This window comes from Enhydra lutris, unplaced genomic scaffold (assembly GCF_002288905.1).
Source record: "Enhydra lutris kenyoni isolate GAN:26980312 unplaced genomic scaffold, ASM228890v2 scaffoldscaffold1, whole genome shotgun sequence".
Taxonomy (NCBI): domain Eukaryota; kingdom Metazoa; phylum Chordata; class Mammalia; order Carnivora; family Mustelidae; genus Enhydra; species Enhydra lutris.
The window spans coordinates 3311711-3333932 of NW_019154085.1; the positions used below are offsets into that span (position 1 = coordinate 3311711).

General features: G+C 44.7%; 1 protein-coding gene across 3 annotated transcripts in view; it reads left to right on the forward strand.

The window, feature by feature from the left end:
- LOC111140526 (major facilitator superfamily domain containing 6) overlaps positions 1 to 22222 on the forward strand; it is a 68367-nt gene that overhangs the window by 16913 nt on the left and 29232 nt on the right. For all 3 annotated transcript variants that reach the window (XM_022492832.1, XM_022492949.1, XM_022492901.1), the window contains exon 2: positions 6254 to 7853. In XM_022492832.1, coding sequence (XP_022348540.1) covers positions 6307 to 7853 — 1547 coding nt within the window. In that variant the 5' untranslated portion in view covers positions 6254 to 6306. The remainder of the gene's footprint in view (positions 1 to 6253; positions 7854 to 22222) is intronic.

Here is a 22222-nt window from a genome sequence, read left to right on the forward strand (position 1 = left end):
TTTTCCATAGATTATTCATAGGGAATCTTCTCTGTAGCTACAAAAAAATCTTGTTCAGATTTTGGTAGGGATTGTGTTAAACCTGTGCATAAATTTAAGGAGAATTGAAATCTTCGCTATGTTGAATGTTCTGATTCATGAACATCATTTGTCTGTCCTTTTTTTTTCTTTTAAGTGGGCTCCATGCTGGGCCCAATGCAGGGCTTGAACTCATGACCCTGAGATCAAGACCTGATCTGAGATGAAGAGTCAGATGCTTAACCGACTGAGCCAACCACATGCCCTGTCCATTTTTTTAGATTTTTATTTCTTTCATCAGCATGTGGTAGCTTTCAGCATATAGTCCTTTGCATTAACTTATATTTAAATATTTCTTCTTTCTAGTAGATTTTGTAGATTTCCTGGGACTTCCTATGCAGACCAGGTCAGCTGCAAATAGATACCATTTCTTTCTTTCTTTTTGATTTGTATACCTTTTGTTTTCTTTTTTTGTCCTTACTGAAATGACTAGAGCTTCCAACACTACATTGCATAAGACTGGTAAGACCAGATGGCCTTGCTTGTCCCCTATCTTAGAGATAAAGCATTAAGTCTTTCTCCACTAAGTGTAATGTTACCTATAGATTTTTGTAGATAATCTTTATCTAATTGAGGAAGTTTCTCTCTATTCCTATTTTTCTGAGACTTTTCATGAATGAACGTTTAATTTTGTCAAAATCTTTTCCTGTACTAATTAATAGGATTATGATACTTTTTTTTGTTAGTTAATATGGTGGATTTACACTGATTGGTTTTCAAATACTGTAACCAGCTTTGTATCCTTGGAATAGATCTCAGTTGGTCAAAGTGTACCATTCTTTTTATATATTGCTAAATTTTCTTTTCTAATATTTTAGTAAGGATTTTTGTCTGTGTTTATAAGGGATATTGTTCTATAGCTTTTTGGTGTTGGGCTGTTTTTCTTATGGATATAAGATTCTGGGTTGACAATTGTATTATGCCACTTTCTTCTGATGCACACGGTTTCTGATGAGAAATCTGCTATCATTTGAATTGTTTTTCCTATATTGGTTAATTGTGAGTCTTGTCTCACTGCTTTCAAGATTTTTTTCTTTGTCTTTGGTTTCCAAGTTTGACTATGATGTGTCTTGGTGTGGGTTTCTCTTGTTTGGAGTGCATTCAGCTTCTTGAATCCGTAGGTCTTTTGCCAATTTGAGAAGTTTTCAGCTTTTATTTCTTTGAGTAATTCAGCCCTGCCCTTTTCTTCTCCTTTCAGGACTCTAATGACATGACTGTTCAGTCTTTTGTTATAGTCACATAGGTCCTTAAGGCTCTGTTAATTTTTTTTTTCCAGTCTGTTTTCTTTCTGTTGTTCAGATTGTGTAATTTCTACATTCTGTCTTTCAGTTGGCTCATTTTTCCCTCTCTCCTCCATTCTGCTGTAGAGTCCATCCATTGAATTTATTTTATATTTTGGCTCTTGTCTTTTCAAGTTCTAAAATTTCCATTTTGTTCCTCTTTATACATTATATCTCTTTCTGGGACTTTCTATTTCTATGCTTCAATTTTCTCCTTCCTTTCTTTTCATTTTTTTAAGCATGTTTTTAATTGCTTTTTGAAGCATTTTTTTGAAGTCTAACTGGTTCTTGGTATGCATTATTTTTGTTGAAACTTGGAATTTGGGGTATTATGTTATGAAACTCAGGATCATATTTAAGCCTCCTCTTTTAGCTGGATTTTTCTGACATGCTCTAGCAGGTGAATTGGAGATATTGCCTCATTACAGCTAGATGGATGTTGAAGTCCAGCTTCCCCACTCACCCTCTGAGGGTGAAGGAGCTCCTTGTTACTGTGAAGTAGAGATGGGTGTTCTGGCTCACCATTAGGTATCCACTGACACTTCCCTGGCTGGGAGAAATAGGAGTGTCTCATTACTGCTCCCTATGTGGTTTCCACTGATACCACAATGGGGGTGGGGAAAGGAATCTTGTTATTGCTGGGTGGTGGGAAAAGTTATGAGTCTCTATTAGGTCTCTTCTGATACCACCCCGGGTGGAAAAGTAGGGATATCTTATTACTAGTAGGTGGGGATGTAAGTCCAGGATCCCCCAATGTTCCCCACTAATGATGTCTTGGGGACATGACCTCATTACCACCTAGCAATGATGAAAGTCCCAGCTCCCTACTTTGTGGTCTCTGATATCGCCTCAGTTTAGGGGTTGGGGTGCCCTGTGATAGCTTGGGGAAGTGTAGGCTCCCCCTGTAGCCTTTGCTGGTGGGGGTGGGAGTTAAGATTCATTATCCCCCAACCCCAAATCTCACTCTGTGCTATTTGGCTGGAGTAGAGCTGGTATTATCTAAAGTTTTCTGTTTTTCTAGGCTGCAGTTTTCCTCATCCTTTAGTCAGAGAGGGCTTTGTGGGGTTTTTGTTTGTTTTTTATTGTTGTTTGTTTGAGGGTTTTGTATTTTTTTGTTTTGTTTTTTGGTTTGCACTCATTGGTATTTCCAAGTTCTTTAGCCCCATTCATCCCCATGTTGTTCTTTGGGTAGCAAGGTCCCTAGCTTGTTATAGTCCCATAAGCCCTTGAATTCTGTTAATTTTTTTTCCAATCTGTTTTCCAGCTGTTTTTTCCAGCCTTTTCTGTCTACCTTTCAAAGTCTTCTGTATTTGCTTTTTATATAAAGTCCAAGATTTTTAGTTGTACTTAGCAGAAACAGTAGGAAAATGTGTGTCTACTTAATCTCTTTGGAAGCAAAAATCAACCCTGACTTTTAATACCACAAATTAGTTTTGCTTGCTTTTGTAACGCTACATAAATGAAATCATATGGTATATGTTCTTCTGCTTCTTGCTTTTCTCAGTCCATATTATGTTTGTGAGATTTATCCATATCATTGCATGAAACTGTAATTGTTGCTTTTTTACTGCTGTACAGTATTTCGTTCTATGAATATAGCATAGTTTATGTATTCTGCTATAGATAGGTTGTTCCCAGTTTTGAGCTATTGTTCTGCTGTGAACATTTTTTTAGATGTCATTTGTTGAATACATTACTATTTTATATACATCGAGGAGTTGTCATCAGGTAAACCTTCAGGTTTGGTAGCTATTTCCAGTTATCAAAGTAGTGTATCAATTTACATTCCTAACAGCAACCTATGAGAGTTCCAGTTGCTCTACATCCTCACCAACACTTGGTATTATCTGTCCTATTTATTTTAGCCATTTTGGGAATATGTTGTATTATTGCATTCTGTTTTAATTTGCTTTTACTGCTCGCTTGATTCAAGCTGAGCATGTTTTTACATATTTATTTACCATTTGCATAAGCTCTTTTGTGAAGTGACTGTTTAAGTCTCTTACTCATTTTTCCTATTAGACTACCTGACATCTTTCTATAGATTTTTAAGAATTTTCTATATATCTGGAGACATTCTTTTGTCAGATATATATAATATTCATCCTCACCAGAATACCTTATTTTACTCTTTGGCTTGACTTTTCCATCTTTAATATTGCCTTTTGATGAAGTTTTTAATTTTAATGTAGTCCAATTTACTTTTTCTTCCTTAACACGGAGTAGTCTTACATCCTATTTAGTAAGTCTTCTTCTATGCTAAGATCTTCAAGATATTTTTCTGTTTACAGTCTATCAGGAGTTGATTTTTGTGTATGATGTGAAGTAGAGGATCTGTTTATTGTTGTTGTTGTTGTAAGTAGTTGCCTTAAATTCTTCTTTTACATCATCCCTTACTTTATCATTTATGCTTTTTTTCCCACAAAAAAATTCCTTAACTTTTTCATTCAAGCATTCCTTTTCTTCCCCTTCATCCTCCTCCTTCTTGAAAAATAAGTATTATCTTATTTTTGTTTCATAGTTGCATTTCTTTTCCTATTTCTGAAAATAATATATTTAGGAAATATTTTCCTCCTCACACAGCTCCTATTTTCTCCAGGTTGATTTTTTGTTTTTGTTTTGTTTCCGACTTTCATGGAAGTCTTTTTTCAGACATCTTACGGTTCTGAATGGCTGCCCATATTTAGTGGCAGAACTCCATGACTCTGAACTTCCACATAGAGTGATTGGGTGGGTGGTTTAGTGGGGAGGTTTTGGTGTCGAGATCCTCAGAGAAGAACCTTCCAGTTTCCTGCCTGGAGGATGATAGCCTTGCCAGCCTCTGGAAACCTTGTGAGGGAAGTGGGATGGGGGTTTGGGGCAGGGCTAAGGTTTGGAATCAGTATGTATGTGTTCACTTAATGCCCTGTTTGCAGTACGGTACCCCTGCTCTCAATTACAGCTGTTTCTGTAAGACAGCAGAAACCTGTTTTATTCTCTCCAGAGGGAAAAAGCCTCTAGTTGTCTGGTTCGACATGTGGAGTAGAGAAGGGCACTGAATGATCTTAGCTGGAGCTCAGGGTTTCAGTCAACTCCGTTAGCAGCAGCCTCCCCTCCTCGCCTCTACACACACACACACACACACACACACACACACACACACACACACACACTTCAACCTAATGTGGCCAACCCATGAGACTCTGAAGGATTCAGAGTAATAAATTCTGTTACTGGCTTTCCCCACTGTCAACCAAGGTTTCAGTTTTCTAAGATCTACTAAGTTATTTACCAACTGTCTAATTATATTCTGGCTTCCAGAATCTTATTGCTCCATTTATGGGCTCTTTAATTCTCCTAGCTTGGATTATGACTTTAAAAATTGTGTGTGTGTGTGTGTGTGTGTGTTTATTTTAGTGGAGTTTAGGGATGAAAGTCAGATGTGCTCCATCTTTCACCTTCACCCAGACGGGTCATATAACTTTTATATACTGTAAAAACAAATATTTCTTTTAAGTTTGAGCTCAGAAATGAAATTAATTTAGAAAATAAGCTCAAAGGAGAGTTATTGTTGTTTTCAGATGATGAGATGGGATTGGAGCTGCTGATGTGGATAGGGGAACGCATGAATGCAGAAAGAAACATAAGTCTAGAACATTGAGAAAAATCAGCGGGATAGCAAAAGATAGGATTTTGCTTTTCCTTGAAGTTTTGTGGGGAAAACAGATTTTCTTTTATACTAAAGAAAACATGACTTGGGAACGAGATGGAGTTGGGGGTGGCACAACTTTGGGAATGCACTAAATTCCACTGAATTGTCTACTTAAAATGGCTAATTTTATGTTGTGTGAATTTTACCTCAAATAAAACAATTGGTTAAACCTAAAAATAAGAAACACATGAACATTTAAAAAACTTACAGCTACATTGACACTTGGCTTCGGAGAGGAGGAGTAGAGGACCAATGGACTTAGTACACAGGTCTCATTACGTTGTGTTTCACTGCCTCCCTAGCAGCAGTGTTTTTAAATGTTTGCAAGCCTGATTCTGGAAGATTTTCAGCAGGTTAGTCTTTGTTTTGGGAAAAAGGGAGAACAAGATCTATTCCAAGGGGGTAACAAGTGAAGTTACTCCTCTCTGGTACAGAAGGTGGAAGGAATTTCCATGTATTTAATGTATACACCTCCTACCTCAGAATATGCTGATGGACATCTCTGGATGCCAGCAAGACCTTTGGACTCTTCAATTATCTGTAGAATGGAAAAAAGGGAAATGCTGGTGGAATGTGGCACAGTTCCTATAAATTTATGCCGTCGATAATGCCATTTCATATGAAACACCCTGTCTTATAAGAAGGTTTAATAGCATTTCATTATCCAGAATGTAGCATTTGGCCGTTGATGGTGATGCATTAGCGTGTGCAGCTTAAAGCCATATTAGGGTTCGGACCCTCACTCTGCCACTTCTGAGTTATTGAAGCTCACCACGCCTCATTTTTCTCTTCTGTAACACAGGGAAATTAATAGGGATATCGTGCAGTGGATTTGTTTGAAAAGTAAAACCAAGAAACTGTAAATACTATTTATTTTCAATTTCTATATTTGGTTTAGACATAATCCCTATCATTTGTACACTTTCACCAGGAATCAATGAAAAGATATGAGAATGAACCTGAGCTATAAGCCTGCCATTAGAACATGTAATTAGTCAGTCAGTGGCCACAAAAAGTATTTGGTTCTTTGAAAGCTGTTTCTCTTGTTTAGTATTGTGTGGCTGTAAGTGATAAATGGGAGAATTTTTCTCTCACAATTATTATTTTTAGCTATAGTTTGAAACTCCTCAGCTTCTTGCAAGATGAAATTCTGGATTTAAATGTTATTTTCATACTAAGCCATCTTTAAAATTTTACTCTGCAGATCAACAGTCGAGATTCTGAAGGTCATAAACTTTCTGATGGTGGTGGTAAGCCATGGCGTCAGATGATAAAGTTGCCATCTTAACTGACGATGAAGAGGAACAGAAGAGAAAGTACGTGCTCGCTGACCCCTTTAATGGTATTTCCAGGGAACCAGAACCACCTTCCAATGAAACGCCCACCTCCACAGAAACCGCTGCTCTTCCTGAGGAGGAAATAGACTGGATAGAGAAACACTGTGTCAAAATAAATAATGATCTTCTGATATCCAAGGTCTTCTATTTTTTCTTCTACTCTGCATACGGCTCTCTTTATCCGCTCCTGCCGGTGTACTACAAGCAGCTGGGGATGTCGCCCAGCCAGAGCGGACTGCTGGTGGGCATCCGGTACTTCATTGAGTTCTGCAGCGCCCCCTTTTGGGGTGTAGTTGCAGATCGCTTTAAAAAAGGCAAAATCGTCCTCCTCTTTTCTCTTTTGTGTTGGGTGTTATTCAACCTGGGCATCGGATTTGTCAAGCCTGCTACCTTGAGATGTGTACCAAAGATCCCCCCAACGTCTCATCCCACTAACTCCAGTCACCTGCTGACCATCCCGCCAACCAACTCTTCCCTTGCGGTGTCCCCACGAATTCGGGAGAAGAGGGCCCTGCTCCCTTCCACCTGGCCAGTGATACCGGAAACGGAGCCCAATGTCACAGAAACGGTCATCTTTTCGACAGCTCTGAACAAGACCAGTGGGCCCACTCTGCAACCTCAGACAGATGAAATTACGGACCATATTACAGACTTGACCTTGAGTCCAAGCACAATAACGCCTGCCTTCCTGGGAAACACAACCAGAGAGACAACCACCGCTCTTGTCACCACCACCAAATCTTTACCGTCCAGTCAAGTCACTCTTGTTTACGATCAGCAGGAAGTGGAGGCTATATTCCTGGTGATCCTGGTCGTTGTCATAATCGGAGAATTTTTCAGCGCCTCTTCGGTCACCATCGTGGACACGGTAACGCTCCAGTACCTGGGCAAGCACAGAGACCGCTACGGGCTGCAGCGCATGTGGGGCTCGCTGGGCTGGGGGCTGGCCATGCTGTCTGTGGGCATCGGGATCGACTACACGCACACGGAGGTGCTCGTCGACGGGAAGGGGTGTAGACCCCCCGAGTCCCGGAACTACCAGATCGTCTTCATCGTCTTTGGGGTTCTCATGACCGTGGCTTTGGTCGTCGCCACTCAGTTCCGGTTCCGCTACAACCACTTCAAGCCTGACGAGAGCCAAGGGAAAGCGGAGGAGATCCCTGCGGCGGACAGGAGCAGCTCCACCGAGTCCTCCGAGGGGACGCCCGCCGGCCCAGGCCGCTCGCCGGCCTTCAGCTTCTGGGCCCTGGTGCGGCTGCTGTGCGGCGTGCGCTACGGCTCGGTGCTCTTTGTCGCCTGGTTCATGGGCTTCGGCTACGGCTTCGTGTTCACCTTCCTCTACTGGCACCTGGAGGACCTGAACGGGACCACCACCCTCTTCGGGGTCTGCTCCGTCCTGAGCCACGTGTCTGAGCTGACGGCCTATTTCTTCAGCCACAAGCTCATCGAGCTCATCGGCCACATCAGGTAGGAGCGCGCGTCTCTCGCTGCCCTCCCCCGCCCCCCCCACCCCAGCCGCTGCCCCAGGCCTTCTGCAATGACCGCACCCGGGAGCGCATCTAGGAAAATCGGTTTGTGTGGGGCCAGGGCTGGAGTGGGAACGGGGCTTGGTGTCGCTCTTCCTCCTTCAAATGGAAACTAAAGGAAGGAAGTAATGAACCTACTTGGGTGACGTGAACCAGACGCAAGATGCTGCCTCCGGCCACGTGCAGGAGGCTCGGGTCACTGGCTCCGGTGCAGGAGCCCTAATTCAGGGAGCTGGACTGGCCTGCGGCCTGGAAGGGCCCCTGGTCCCGGGCATCTATGAAGCAGGTTTTTGTTTGTTTGTTTTAAAGATTTAATTTTGTATTTGACAGAGCTCACAATTAGGCAGAGAGGCAGGCAGAGAGAGGAGGAAGCAGGCTCCCCGCTGAGCAGAGAGCCCGATGCGGGGCTCGATCCCAGGACCCTGAGATCATGACCTGAACTGAAGGCAGAGGCTTAACCCACTGAGCCCCCCAGGCGCCCCAGTGAAGCAGGTCTTAAGTGGGTAGAGCAGATTCGGTTCTTCTAGCTTCAGTTCTCATCCGCCTCCCGCCGACGCAGATCGGGCTTGGATCGTGGTTGATGAGGACGTCGGTTGTGTCTAAGGAGACTGGAGCCACCATAATCGCTCAGCCATGGTGCTACCCAAGGAGATTCTTGTGTGGTTTTTTCTGACTATTACATCCATCTCTGCATTTTTGTCTGCCATGAACACATGGGACATGTAAAAATCTTCCTTTCACCTTAATTTCCCATGGCATCTTTTTAGTCAAAAAACAATCTACCAATGCCCAGTGTTTCTTCTGTGATGTTGTTCATGTTAATGTTTGTCTGAAGTTGACCGAACAGTACCTTGCTTCCTGTCAGTCCTCCGACAACTTCCTGTCAGTCCTCCTGCTCTGCTGTCGGCTGGAAGGCTTAGACCCAGCTACCCGTGAGCACTCTTATCTCAGAGAACAGCGTGCAGGTCTCTCCCTAAATTTGAAATCACTGTAACTGAAAGAATGCAACCATGTGTGTCTGTGTGTGGTGATTGTCAAGTCTGTCTCTGGCAAATTAAAGAGAAGGAATAGATATGGACAAGATTTAAGAAACAGTGATTTTTTCCCCTTTCCTGTTAACTGAAGATTTTAATTAATTAATAACTTACATCATTTGATTTAATTTAAAGCTTCAGCCTACAATCACTCTTTTTCCTAAACAATCGTGAATATTGTTTTCTTGTCTGGTTGGTTTTGCTTCGGGAAGCTGTGTCCTCCTGCTTTTGTTTCTCAAGTCTTTGACCCCTTTGTTGTCACTAAACAAAGTCAAGCATTGTGTGGATGGTTCCCAGACCCACAGGGTCCCCAAGGCACATTCAGCGGAACCAATGTGAAAAGAGTCTTGTAATATCAGGGGCTTGGAATGTCCTTCAACTTTGTCCAGGTCATGTTTATATTCTCTGAGCTTTGTGGATTGACCATGATGCATGTAGACACTTCTCTTCAGCTCAAGTGTATGAGGGGTTCCTCTCCTCAACGAAGCAGCTTTTTTAAAATAAATATTTTATTTATTGATTTGTCAGAGAGAGAGAGAGAGAGAGAGAGAGAGAACATGCAAGCAGAGGGAGAATGGGACTTGATCCTTGGATGCTGGGATTATGACCCGAGCTAAAGGCAGATGCTTTACCAACTGAGCCACCCAGGTGTTCCTCAAATAAGCATCATTTGTTCATTTGTTCCCAGAAAGGCACTCAGGTCTCATAAGTGAGCAGAGTTCCTAGCTGTCATGGTTTAATCAGTCACTAGCATTAATTGAGTACTGACTCTGTACAGAGTATGAATATGCGTTCTATTTTCAAAGAAATTGTTAGGCTCTTCTAGTGTGCTGAGAAAAGGAAGTTTATTTTTTGTCTTTGCCTTTTGTCTGAGGTGTATATTTTCATGATAAAATCCTAGCAGTTAACTAGTAATTTTGGTAAGTACATGAAGCTTATACTTGTTTTTTTTTTTTTTTTTCCTTTTTCCCCTGAGCATTATTAATTACTCATTACTTAAAAACCTACAGCTCAGGGGCACCTGGATTGTTCAGTCGTTAAGCGTCTGCCTTTGGCTCAGGTCACGATCTGAGGGTCCTGAGATCAAGGGCCATCATTGGGCTCCCTGCTCAGCAGGGGATTCTGCGTCTTCTTCTCCCTGCGCCCCTTCCCCTTGCTCGTGTTCTCTCTCTCAAATAAATAAAATCTTTAAAAATGAAAAAACAAAAAAAAAAACCCTACAGCCCATTCTACTTAAATTTTCTGGTTTCATGTACAAAAAACATCTTCCTTTTGTTACTTAATGATGTGATGGAAGAAAAAGGCTCTGTGGTCACATTGTTGTCCCAAGGGTCTGCTGGGATTCCATCAAGTTGTGGTCATTTATCTCTTTTGGATTTTAATTCTGTCCATTGAACATATTATCTGAACTACTTTTAAAAGATTCTCTTAGCTGGCCTGTGATTATGCCCACTATTCAAGCAGAACAGGTAGGTTTCTTTTGGTAAGAATTTGGGGAGCCCAGTCAGATGTTGGCGGTTGAGATTTGGGGTTTTGAAAGCATGAGGTTGACCGTCTGACCTTCTTACTGGAGCACTATCAGACATTAAATAGTTGACAAAGGGAAATTATCTTTCCATGATTGATAGTCTTTTATGTTTGCCTCATAGACTCATAAGGAGGGATCTGTCTGCGGCTCTTATATATGCATGGATGTTTTTTCAATATTCTGTGACTGTTTTATTAGGAGCTTGTTTTCAGGAGTCAGTGCTACCATAAAAATTAGAAATAGCCTCATGTGGTCAGAAGTAAATTTGCTACAACTTTTTAAATATGGATTCATAAGAAAAATTTATACCAGAAAATAGTTTTTTAAAATAGCATGTCCAATTTTGAAGTACTTAGTATTTTAATAGTTACACAGTTGGGGCCCAGTTTTTCAGGGAATAAAGTTTCAGTCTAACAACACACATGCAGAGACACACACACGTGCAGAGTAAATGATTTCTGGTTTTGATCTTGGATTTTCTCCTTCTCTGGAAAGTGGCTTTTTCAGGCAAGTAGGATAATGCTCAATATTTCCACGCAAAAGGTAAATTTCTTTTGATGTGAAATCACGAGACTTTGGAATTTATAGCAAGTATATTTGTAAGCTAATTTATGTAGAGATGATAACTAGACTTTTTTAACTAGAAATGTAAATGTATCTTAAGGGTATATTTATGCTGCTGAATGTTTTAACAGTCATGAGTAGGGTTGTGGTCAAAATGCATTACAGTTAGTCATGTGTAAATTTGTAAATCATTACTATCTAATGTTGCGCCATCATTTATTATTTGATTGAAATATATTTATATTTTAAGGGACACAAAAATCTATTCAGTCATCTTGACTTTGCCCTAAGATTCTTATACTCAAGGTCAGTTTTGCCATGCAGATATTTACGGATAGGGGTGATAGATTAACCACTTTTAGCCATTAATTACTACTTAATAGTAGCTAAGTATCCCAGTGAGCTGGCCGGTCAGTTTGGGAAAGAAGGAAATATATGATGCAAATATCAAGAGGAGGAAAACAAGTTTTCCTAGTGTGGGAAGACCGAGAACAGAGAACAAGACACTGGGCTACCCGCTGAGGTCACAGGGAAGTGGGACGTGACATTTTGTCACTGGAGGAACGGCAATCGGCATTATAAGAAGGAAGAAATTCTGCTGTTGGCGCGTTCAGGGATGGCTTCACAGAGAGGGGGAGTTTGAGCCTGCCACGAAGGATCTAGAAAGATCTTGTTCATTTACTTACGTTTTGCTGCTTCTCCTCTCCCTGTTCTTACCATGGTTCTGTGCCATATTAGCTGACTACCACAAGCTTGAAGCTTAAACCGTATGCCCAAGGGATACCGATTTGCGGCAGTTCAGACTGTGAACATGGATAAGATCAACAAGGAAATTTTGTGGTCAAAGAAGAGAAATGGGCCGAGGAAAATCAGTTATGGCTGTCTCCAGATTGTATTCCAAATATCTGGTCTTACTGAAGTGTTGGTCTATGCTTTATTGCTTGAAGTAGGTAATCTCATGCTTCAGGATATTTTGTGTTGGGGGAAGGGTGTGGTACGGTCTTTACTGTCACCTTTTGCACATCTTGCTTCAGGAGGAACTGGCTTCCTGAGCTCCCCTGCGTGCCATCAGCTGGGCCGGGTGCCCTCTGTGAGTGCTTATGAAGCCAACCTGAGACTTAGAGAGGGAAGAGAGGAAAACAGAGGGAGAAGGAATGGAAAGAACAGAAAGGGAAAGAAAAAGAAAGAAGATGCTGATTCCTCAAGGGGAAGCTTTCTTCTTGCCCTCCCTCCTGAAAGGCCGTGCTCCACAGCGGTTCTGAGCACAGGCTTGCAGGCACATCGCCTGGTTCAGAGCCTGGCTTTGCCGTTTGGAACTGCGGGGCTTTGGGCAAGTTATATAAGTTTTTGCATCTCTGTTTTGTCATCTGCAAATATGGAAACTGTTAGTACCTACCTCTTAGTTTTGGGTTTTTTTTTTTTTAATGAAGATGAATGAGATAAAACATGGCAACAACTTAGTACAGTGAATGGCATATATTAGGAGTTCAGTTGATTTTTTAAAATTATTACTACTTTGTTAATCTTCAGATACATTACGTTACTGTAAGGGCCACTGAATATGAGAAAAACACGGACTTAGTACAATATCATAAGTGTACAGACCATTAAGGTTGCAAAGTGAAAATGTTTGTGATTTTCAGAACTAACATTCTTTGTCAAAGACGACCTGGTCAAATTGAGTTTTTCTCCTCATGTTATGTGACTGGATTATTATAGACTCCTTCATGCCATTTTTTAGAGCTGTGAATGGCCGGCATACAGGGTGGTTACAATTGTTGCTGTTGTTATATGTGATTTCTGTTTTTTCTATTGCTTTCCCGCTTTACCTTCAAAGACAGTATACCCATTTTTATAGGAAAAGCCTTTAAGGGAGCTGTTTCAAGCAAATACAGATTCTCACTATTAACAACATATAAGCCATAGAATCCCAGGAGTAGAGGAATTTATGGTCAAGAGTTGAAAGGCAGTGATTTGGTTCTTACAGTCCCTTGAAAAGAACAGCTTCGTAGAGAGAGATGTCACCATGTGACAGTTGTCAAGCTGACTTGCTGGTAACCGCATTACGTTAATCGAGCAACTCACAGTTCAGAACGAAAGGCCGGTACTGCGGGGCAGGGCAAGTGAGTGCAGGGCTTCTGGTTGTTGGTGTTGTATCTGGTTTGTTTTCTCTTTTCCCTTTGGTTGACGGAGGCACTGAGTGAAGAGAGCAGCTCTCACTCCGTATAAGCTGCACCCTGGGGTCGCACACAGCCCCCTTCCCCAGCTCACAGGCTGCGGGGTGTTCATTAGGGTGTGTACCGGGGACGGCAGAGACAGCACCCGCAAGTTCATTACCTAGCCAGCACAGTGGAGACGAGGCTGCCGTCCAGGGTGCACTCAAGTTAGACATTCTCTATGGCCTGAAGATTGCATTGTAAGGTATATACCTATCTGGAAAAACACACACATGCAGAAAGACGTGTTCGTGGATGTTTACTTGCTTGTCCAGCTTCCTAAGTGGAAAAGAGAAAGAGTCTAAATGCTGTCAGCTGGAGAATGAGTGTGTTCGCTGCAGTACAGTCGTAAGAGGGGAGATGATGCAGAGGTAAAAGGAAGGGACTAGATCAATATGTCAATATGAAAAGTTCTTAAAAATATGTTGAATGGACAAAAAAGCAAGTTTCAGAATGAGACATAGCTTGGTACATTTATGCACATTTTAACAATGCATATTAAAAGTCATATTTGGGTGGGTACACCTATATGCATGGAAAGACATTTACATTTGGAGAGGAAAAACTTCATTTCAAATTCATATTAGCTCTTGTTTTCTGGACAGGCTGTAGAAAAGAGGGGACTGGGATTGGGGACAAAGAGGATAAGGAGAACCTCCACTTAACCTGCAATATTTCATTTTTTTAAGGAAATATGGAAAAATACTCATAATTTTCCATTCTTGGCACTGGACATATGTATTACAGAAGTTTTCTTTTGGATTTCTTATTGGAAAATAGCTGAAAGCTTGTCTACTTATAGTGAATCTAATATAATTATCCTCAGATAGAAGAATTGTGTGTGTGTGTGTGTGTGTGTGTGTGTAAACTATAGAGACATATTATATCCAAATACATCAAACATGGAGAATTTATACCATATATATATATATACATGTGTGTGTGTGTATATATATATATATATATATATATATGGCCCATGTATTTCCCCCTAAGCATAAATATAAATGACTAAAAATCTACTTTACCTAAGTATCATGGCCTCATGTTTCTTTAAAATGAGATAGGGTGCAAATGTATAGTATCTTATTGGGAATTAATATCAAAGTGCCCAACATCCCTGATTTGGGCAGTAATTATATTTCTTTATATAAAGAAAGAAATTAGGGTACCAGAAAGCCACATGAGCTCCTGAAGACCGTCCTTCACCGCAGACGGTGAGTCTAAGTACGGGTGTTCGCTCTAGCTGTTTCAGTGTCTGGAGTCATTCGGTGTCAACTTACCGCCTTTTTTGTGTGGACAAGTCAAAAATCAAAGTAATCTTGTTAATTATGTTTCTACTTATCCACGGAAGCATTTGGTGGACTGCAGTTATATAATCGTGTGGGGTACTCTGAAGAGTGGATCAGAACGGAGATTCCCTTAGAAGTTTGCCTCATAGCACACCTGTTCACAGCCTTCCCAGCTGGGAGGCAGAACCCCACTCCGTTCTTGTTTCTGATGCATTAAGCATCTTTTCCTCACCTTTTCTCTGCTGAAAACAGCATCTCTGCACAGTAATCTGTAAGCAAATAGTAGCTTGTTAACTTTTCCTGGAAAAGATAACCCGTAGACCGACTCTCAGGCGTGATGGAGAAGAGCGATGTCCCATGCGTCTGGGCACTGTGTTCCCGCACCGCGCCGTGGGGTGCCGCTGCAGGTTGAGTGCGGCGAGGGGTCCCGTGGACAGGAGCTGGCCATGGGCCTTGCTGGATCCATGGCATCTTGGCCACACATCTCATTCCACTTAGAATGAGAAAGAGATGGGAGCACATTGGTTCAGCCTTGGCTTCAGCCACCTTCTCAAGGCCTGGTGGGACGGCTGAGTGATCCGCTCGCTGTCCCGTGTCCTCTTACTCCTGTGCCAGTCCACCTCGAAGGGGTGTGCGCACGTGAACACATGCACATTTGATCTAGGTTCAAATCCCACACTTAGCATGCGTCTGACCTTGGACAGCTCAGCAGTTTAACTTGGATAAGTCTTTTAGGTTCCTCACTTATAAAATGGGGTTAATAATTGCACTAAGCTTCACAGCAGTAGATTAAATGAAGTAACGGCTGGCGACCCTGAGTGCTCAACCACGAGCAGTAGGTGGTTTTCTTACTGGTCTCATTAGCTGAGTCCTCCAGTGACATTTATGAAGCACACACTCGGCGACAGGCACTTCTTCTAGACCCTGGGCGGACAGCAAGTGTGTACTAAGACAGAGGCTCTCCGCAGACTAACAAGCTGTTGGGGGAGACAATAAGCAGTGAACAGGTTATTTTACTCCCAGTGATGATGAGTGGCGTCTAGCAGAAATGATGCAGGAGGGGGGCTCACAGAGTGACCGAGGAGACACGACTGCTTTAGCCTGGGCAGGCTGGGAGGCTTTCTCTGAGGAAGTGACATTTGAGCAGGGTCCTGACTGGAAGCCACCCAGTGAAGACGTGGGGTACAGGGGACACCACAAGTCTGAATGGCATGAGGCAGGGTGAGGCCTCACGGGAGGTCAGCAAGGTGGCCAGGGCTCCTGCAGCGCCTGAGGCCACGGTAAGAGCTGGCACGGCTACGCGTCCAAGGGAAGTGGGAGCCGTTGGTGAGGCTGAGCAGGGGGTGACAGGAACAGATTTCGGCTTTTTGGTGGTTTTTTTTTTTTTTTTTTCCAAATGCCTACATGGGTGGTGAATCTATCATCACTATTTACCTTGCTCTAGTTTAGAAGGGACCCATTTTACATCATTCTCTGAATTACAGAGAAATAGAATCATTTTCTTCCTGATGCCTGAGCTGGTGATGACGCGCCACCTCTGTTGACTAATGCTTTCCAGCGATCCAGATGAAGGGCTCAGGGGTTTTAGGTTTTTGTCTTTTAAGCAACTTCACAATTTCAGAAAATTCATACAATCTAGAGGATAAACAAAAATGAAAATTAAAAAATTAAGAAATCTCCAGACTTAACAAGAAATATAATTCCAACTGGTATGCTGTCCTCTGAGGGCTTAGTCCAGAAAAGTGGTTAGAAAGGCGCATACTGAATGCTTTACCTCCGAGCCCTCTTTTAACCCTTTTGATGGCTTTCTGGGGCAGGCACTGGTGTGTCTGTCTCAGGGAGGAGGGATTCTGAGTGGTTCCATAAGTTGCGGACTATGACACAGCTAGTAAATAGCTGAGGTAAGACTCGAACCCAGGCCCCTCGGACTCCAGAACCTGTGATCTCAGCCACTTTATTTATTTATTTTTGATCTCAGCTACTTTGTAGATTCATGGGCACAGGGGCAGCGCGGCAAGTATTTTGTCCCTTGATGCAACCCAATCTCACCTCTTAGTCTAGCATTTTTCTATTCTGAGACACCAGTGTCCAGTACAGCTTTTTCACCTGTCTCAAGCACTCTCCCATGTCTTGCTCGTAAGATCTCCATTCCTCTAAAATGTCCCATTCTCTCCAATTATTCCTTTCACCCCCCACCCAATAAAATTCTCATCTCTCCAGACCAGCGGCCTTCCAGTAGTGTGAGGATGAAAGTAATGCAGAACGCACACTGAATGCAAGTGGCAAAAACGAATGTTTCTAAAGAAGACCTTGTATCACATGGAGTTAATTCACGATTAAATATTATGTTCGCACAGTGTTTTTTTTTTTGAAGGAAGTCTTTATTAAAGACCAGGTTCTCCTCTAGGATACAGCGTTGAACAAGATACCCAAGGCACCTCTCTTATGAGGTTCACGTGGCATGGAAGACCACGAAACAAACAAACAAAAATGTTGAGTGCTACAGAAACGTTAACTTAGACACCTATGATATGGGGAATGGGAAAAGAGTAAAGCAAATGAATGTGAGAGTTCTTTGGGGGAGGTCTTAGTATAGATGGAGCAAGGGTTATTTTATGAACCAAATGCCAGATCAGTGGTGGTGCCACTCCCCAAGGGAGGGACCCCAGGGTGGGGGAAGAGGATTCTGGAGTATGGAACTTACAGAAATCTTATGAGATGGTGGAGATGCCATTGGGAAGTTGCATTTGTAAGTCCAGATCTTGGAAGAGGGGACAAGGCTGGAGATGTCTTTTGGGAAACATTGATGTGTACATAGGACAGCAAACGCCATCCCATGATTTGAAGTTTTCTGCAACCATCTTCCTCCTCTACTTCCCTCCCTTCCCTTCAGCTAGTCAATCCATTTTGGGAAATCATCTACCCCAAACAAGGAAACTGTTACTATCAGTGTTACCTCTGGAAGCGACGTCACAGAGCAGGACTATTGAAAAGAGACAAGTTCAGTGCTTCTAGGATGGGGATGAAAATTATATCCTGAAGTCAGAACAGTAGTCTTGATAAATATATCCATAATATTCTCTTGAGGTTACTCACTCATAACTCAAGACTTTCATCCTAGAGTGAGTGTCCATTAGAAGCGGCCCATTTTACATCATTCTCTGAATCACAGAATCCCAGGGGTGGGGGCTGGGGAGGGAAATGTCGGCTAGCAACCCTGAGTGCTAGTGGACCCTGCATTTCTGTGCGACTGGAGAAACACACTGCTGAAGGGAAGATGATGTCCAAAATAACCTCTCGGCTTAGGTGTGATTTTTCTGTGCCTAGGGCTTATTTGATAAGTGCAATGTAAACTAAGACAGCAAACCAAGATAGGCAAACAAATCAGTTATTATTTTTCAATACACATGCCTGAGCATAGCATTATTTTTTCATTGCCTTCCCTCAGGAATGCTTATAGCTGGAATATACATTATGCAGCAGAGAAGATTCTTCTATCTTTTAAAGGGAACCATTTTCTTCTCTTTCCTAATTAGGCTAAATCAGAAAATCATTTTTTCCATTTCTAATTTCTAGATCACCAATAAAAATAAAGGGAAACAATATTATTGTAGGCTTTACAACTTATAGTTTTCATAAATATTTTTATTAGTACAACCACAAAACAGTGAAGTTTTGCTGTCCTCATTTTACAGTGGCTGGATAGAGCTGGGTGTCCTCCATTGGTAGAAAGACCATGTTGGCTCCCTGGGGCTCTGGGGCGGAACACCTGAGAACCTGCAGCCGGGCTTCATGGAGCCCCAGGGTGGGTTCCTAATTGCGTCACAGAGCATGGGCATTAAGAACAGGGAAGCCTGTTGCTGTAGACTGGATTGTGTCCCCCTGAAATCCATGTGTTGGAGCCCTAACCCCAAGCGTGATGGCATGTGGAGATGGAGCCATCAGGTGGTGACTGAGGTTATGTGAAATCATGAGGGCAGGGCCTTCATGATGGGATTAGTGCCCTTATGAAAAGAGACACCAGCAAGCTTGCTCTGGCTCTTTCTTTCAGCCATGGCAAGACACAGTCAAAACCAGTGTTCCTAGAGTAGTTGTCTCCTCACAGCGGCTTCCGGGGAGGTACTTCAGGGATTAAGGAGCGGAACAGATCAGGGATCCTTTCAACCCATCGGTAGGCCAAGCCATCTCTGAGATTTCCCAGGCTTGTCTAGAGACCCACAGTGTTGATGAACACGGCCTCTGCCTGTGGTCGGACCGACCCAAGGTGGAGATTCTTAGCCCCTGTCTGCCCTCCCCTCATAGACCTGTTAGGGGTGTGTGTGGGGTGCCGCTCCCTAGTTCCTGTTCCTTGCCCAGCCCAAGCCAGAGAGTCAATTTCTGAGAATTTGACTTCAAAGTCATCATGCTCCGGGGCAGAAATCCTGGCTCACCTTGTGTCCTACCTCAGTGAGACACCTGAGCTCTCTCAGGCTACCTCAGCAGAAATGGGCTTTTGGCCCATTTTATCACATAACAAAACTCTGCTTCTCAGTGAACTTTTCTTTTGTGATCCAGGATATGGGACAGCTGTTGACTGGCATTTACTTTACTGCTTTCCTCTTATGCCTTTCGTCCTCATGACTCATCAAAGTTTAAAATGTTAACCGTCTTCTAAAGCCAACTCAAACATACAACCAACTTCCTTGATCCAACTGCACAGCTGTCACCGGATACAACCACGCCGACACTGCCAGGCCCTGTCGCTGTCCGTCCAATGCAGAGGTGCTTCTCGGGCCCTTGTGCAGGTCTGACTTCATGCACGAACACAGCCCCTTGTTATTATCGACCAAAAGAGCCATCAGGCAAGGCACAGGGACCTTGGCCTTACACTGGCCCACGGATGTGGCCCTATTCTGCCTCTCCGGACCTCTGTGTCCTTGTGTCTATAAAAGGATTGGACTTGATGCCTTGGCTTCTTTGAGATATGACTTGAAGGGTCCCCTTTCTACTGCGGTTGGTGTTAGTATGTGGAAAACCACTCAGTGGACCTCACTTCTCCCTCCCCACCCCCATCCCCGGAAGGACTCAGACTCCTGATCGGAATGGCCTTTGCTGATAGGTCACAAATGTGCACTAAGCCACTCGTGCACACTCATCCCGGCCATGTCCTGACGACAGACCTTGTCAGAGATGAGCGACGTGGGTTATGAGGAGAGTCACTGGGAACAGGACAGAGGGTTTTTTCTGGAAAGCCAGTTGACTTGAATCGAGGTTAGAATCCTCAACCCAGGACATTTTCACGGTCTGGCTCTGAAAGAGCGTGTCCGGGACTCGGCTGCCCTTGCTGACATATTTGCATTTTAGTCAGTGGTAGTGGCCACGTCTGCACCGTATTGCGCGGTTTCTCTTTACACGTTTATTCGACTTTTTCAGAGCCCCAGAGTGTAAGCGAGGCGGTCCTGCCAGTTCCTGACGGGTGTCTGTCCCCGGGGGTCTGCGCTGCGACTCCCGCGCCTCAGCCCAGTCAGGCCGTGGCTGCCATGCAGCCGCCGAGCCGACGTGCCCGTGAGCGGAGCCGCGGAGCCCGGGAGGAGTAAACCGCGCTCAGATGAGCGAGCGCGGACAGACAGACCGACGAGCGCGGGCAGACAGTCTGACGGGGCCGCGCAAGCCCTGCACGACTCTCCGAGGGCGCGGCCTGGCTCTGGCTCAGGAGGCCCAGGGCAGCCGCCCCGCCCTCAGTTCACCTCTGACGCACGGAGCCAAGCGCTCTCGAGCACAACGTCGGCCTCTTTACCGAATTGTGCTGGAATTTTCGGTAACCTCGGAGCTGGACGTCATTGTGTGGCCTGAGCTGTGCCCCCCAAAATGCACGCGTTGAAGTCCCGAGCCTGGGGACCTCGGACGGTGGCCGCGTTCAGAGGCCGCGTGTGTCAGGGGTGGCGGAGTGACGTGTGAGGTGACGTTGTGACGGAAGGCAGAGTGACGCCGAAGCCGTGGCGGGGGGGAACCCCAGGCTGGCGGACGGGTGCCCCGCGGGGGTAGGGGGCTAGGCCGCGGTCACAGAGTGGGGACAGCGCGGGGCTCGGGGAGAGGAGCCGCGGGAGCAACAGTCCGGCCGATGCAGTGACCGCAGGCCGCGGCCCCCGGCGCCGCGAGAAGTCAGTTCTGCGGTGCTGGTTGCGGTGGGACCCGTGGACGGACCCGTCGCACGGGCCTCGCTTCGGCCCCGTCCCGCGGCGCCTCGTCCCGGCAGGCGGTTGTTGAGCCTTCGTGCGGCCACTTCTGCCGCCAGAACCTGCTCCTCGCGGGGCGTCACCACGGGCTCTTCCGTGGACGCGGCGGACAACCCGCTCGAGCGGCTCAAGCGGCGCCGCGGCCGCGCCGTTTCCCTGAGAAGCCGGCGAGCGGCTGCGGCCGAGTCTCACCGGGGTCGCGGGTGCGCTCAGAGCCCGGTTGCTTCTCCGCGGGCTTCCCCCGCGGGTCCGGCGTCGGGGGCGGCCGAGTGGGGCCCCGCTGCTCCCTCAGTGCCGGCTTCGTGGCCGGAAGCGCTTCTGCTGTGGCGACGGCTCGCGGGGGTGACGCGGCTGGTTCCTTCTCAGCCGCGACGGCCTTGGCGCGGGCGAATGTCCCCTCATCGGCCTCGCCGCCCCGGTTTGCCCCGGGTGTCCCGCAGAGCGTCGTACCCCGGACGGTTCTTTTCCCTCGTGGTTCTGCTCCTTCTCGTCTCCTCAGTTATTCTCTTCCTCAGCGCCGCCTCCTGCTGCGCTCAGGCGGAAGCCGCGCGGTGCAACCGTCGCTGTTACAGAACAGTAACTCCTCCCCGCCCGGTCGTGACTCTCCCTCAGCCTGGATCTTGATGAAAGTGTTTAATTCCTCAAATTTCGCTTGAAGCCCACGAAAACTCTGAGGCCTTTTTCAAACGAACGGCTGTACCGAATGTCGGTGACTCTCGTCTGGGAATGACAGGGTTTGTGTTTGACACGTATGTCAGGTCATCCTATGGGAAATGTTAAAACAAAAATTTATACAGCGCGTGCGCCTGTGTGTGTTTGATCACTGTTACTCAAGCGGAAACTGTAATGAAGCAGCATATGTGCTTTCCGAGGAGTGGGTTCCATTAGTTAAGGTTCTGTTTTGTTTTGAACATCCTTATTTTTCCACCTAGAGATACACACAACCTAAGAAAAAGTAGAGAAACTAAAGGAACAACAGAGAGATGTAAATACGGCCAGGACCGATGCAGTGACCTGATGGCTCCCATCATTAGGCTCTTAGCTTATCAGGCACTGGGAGAGGAAATATTTGAAGGCAACAAAATAAAGAATAAAGACCAACAGAGGCTCGGACTTCATTTTCACTTTTTTTTTTCCTAACAGAAAAAATGGAAGCATTGGTAGCTGCACAAAACATAGGTAAATAAATAGGCTTTTCCTCCATTCACTCTTCCGACAATGTGGTTCTTACGCTCTGTTGTACAAGGACGAGCACAAGCCCACTATACGCGCTTAATGATGGAAGCTGAGGAGCTTGGTGTCTATTGGTGATCCCCTTGTGGTGCTGTGGTTGGATGGGAGTGCCGTTGGCTCTTTGAGCTTTGGGGCAGGGCTGCTCACTCTTAGTCTTCTAGTGAGGTAGGCCGGTGGGTACCCAAGAACTCTGTTACCTGCTTGTGCACATGTGTTGAAGATCCACTG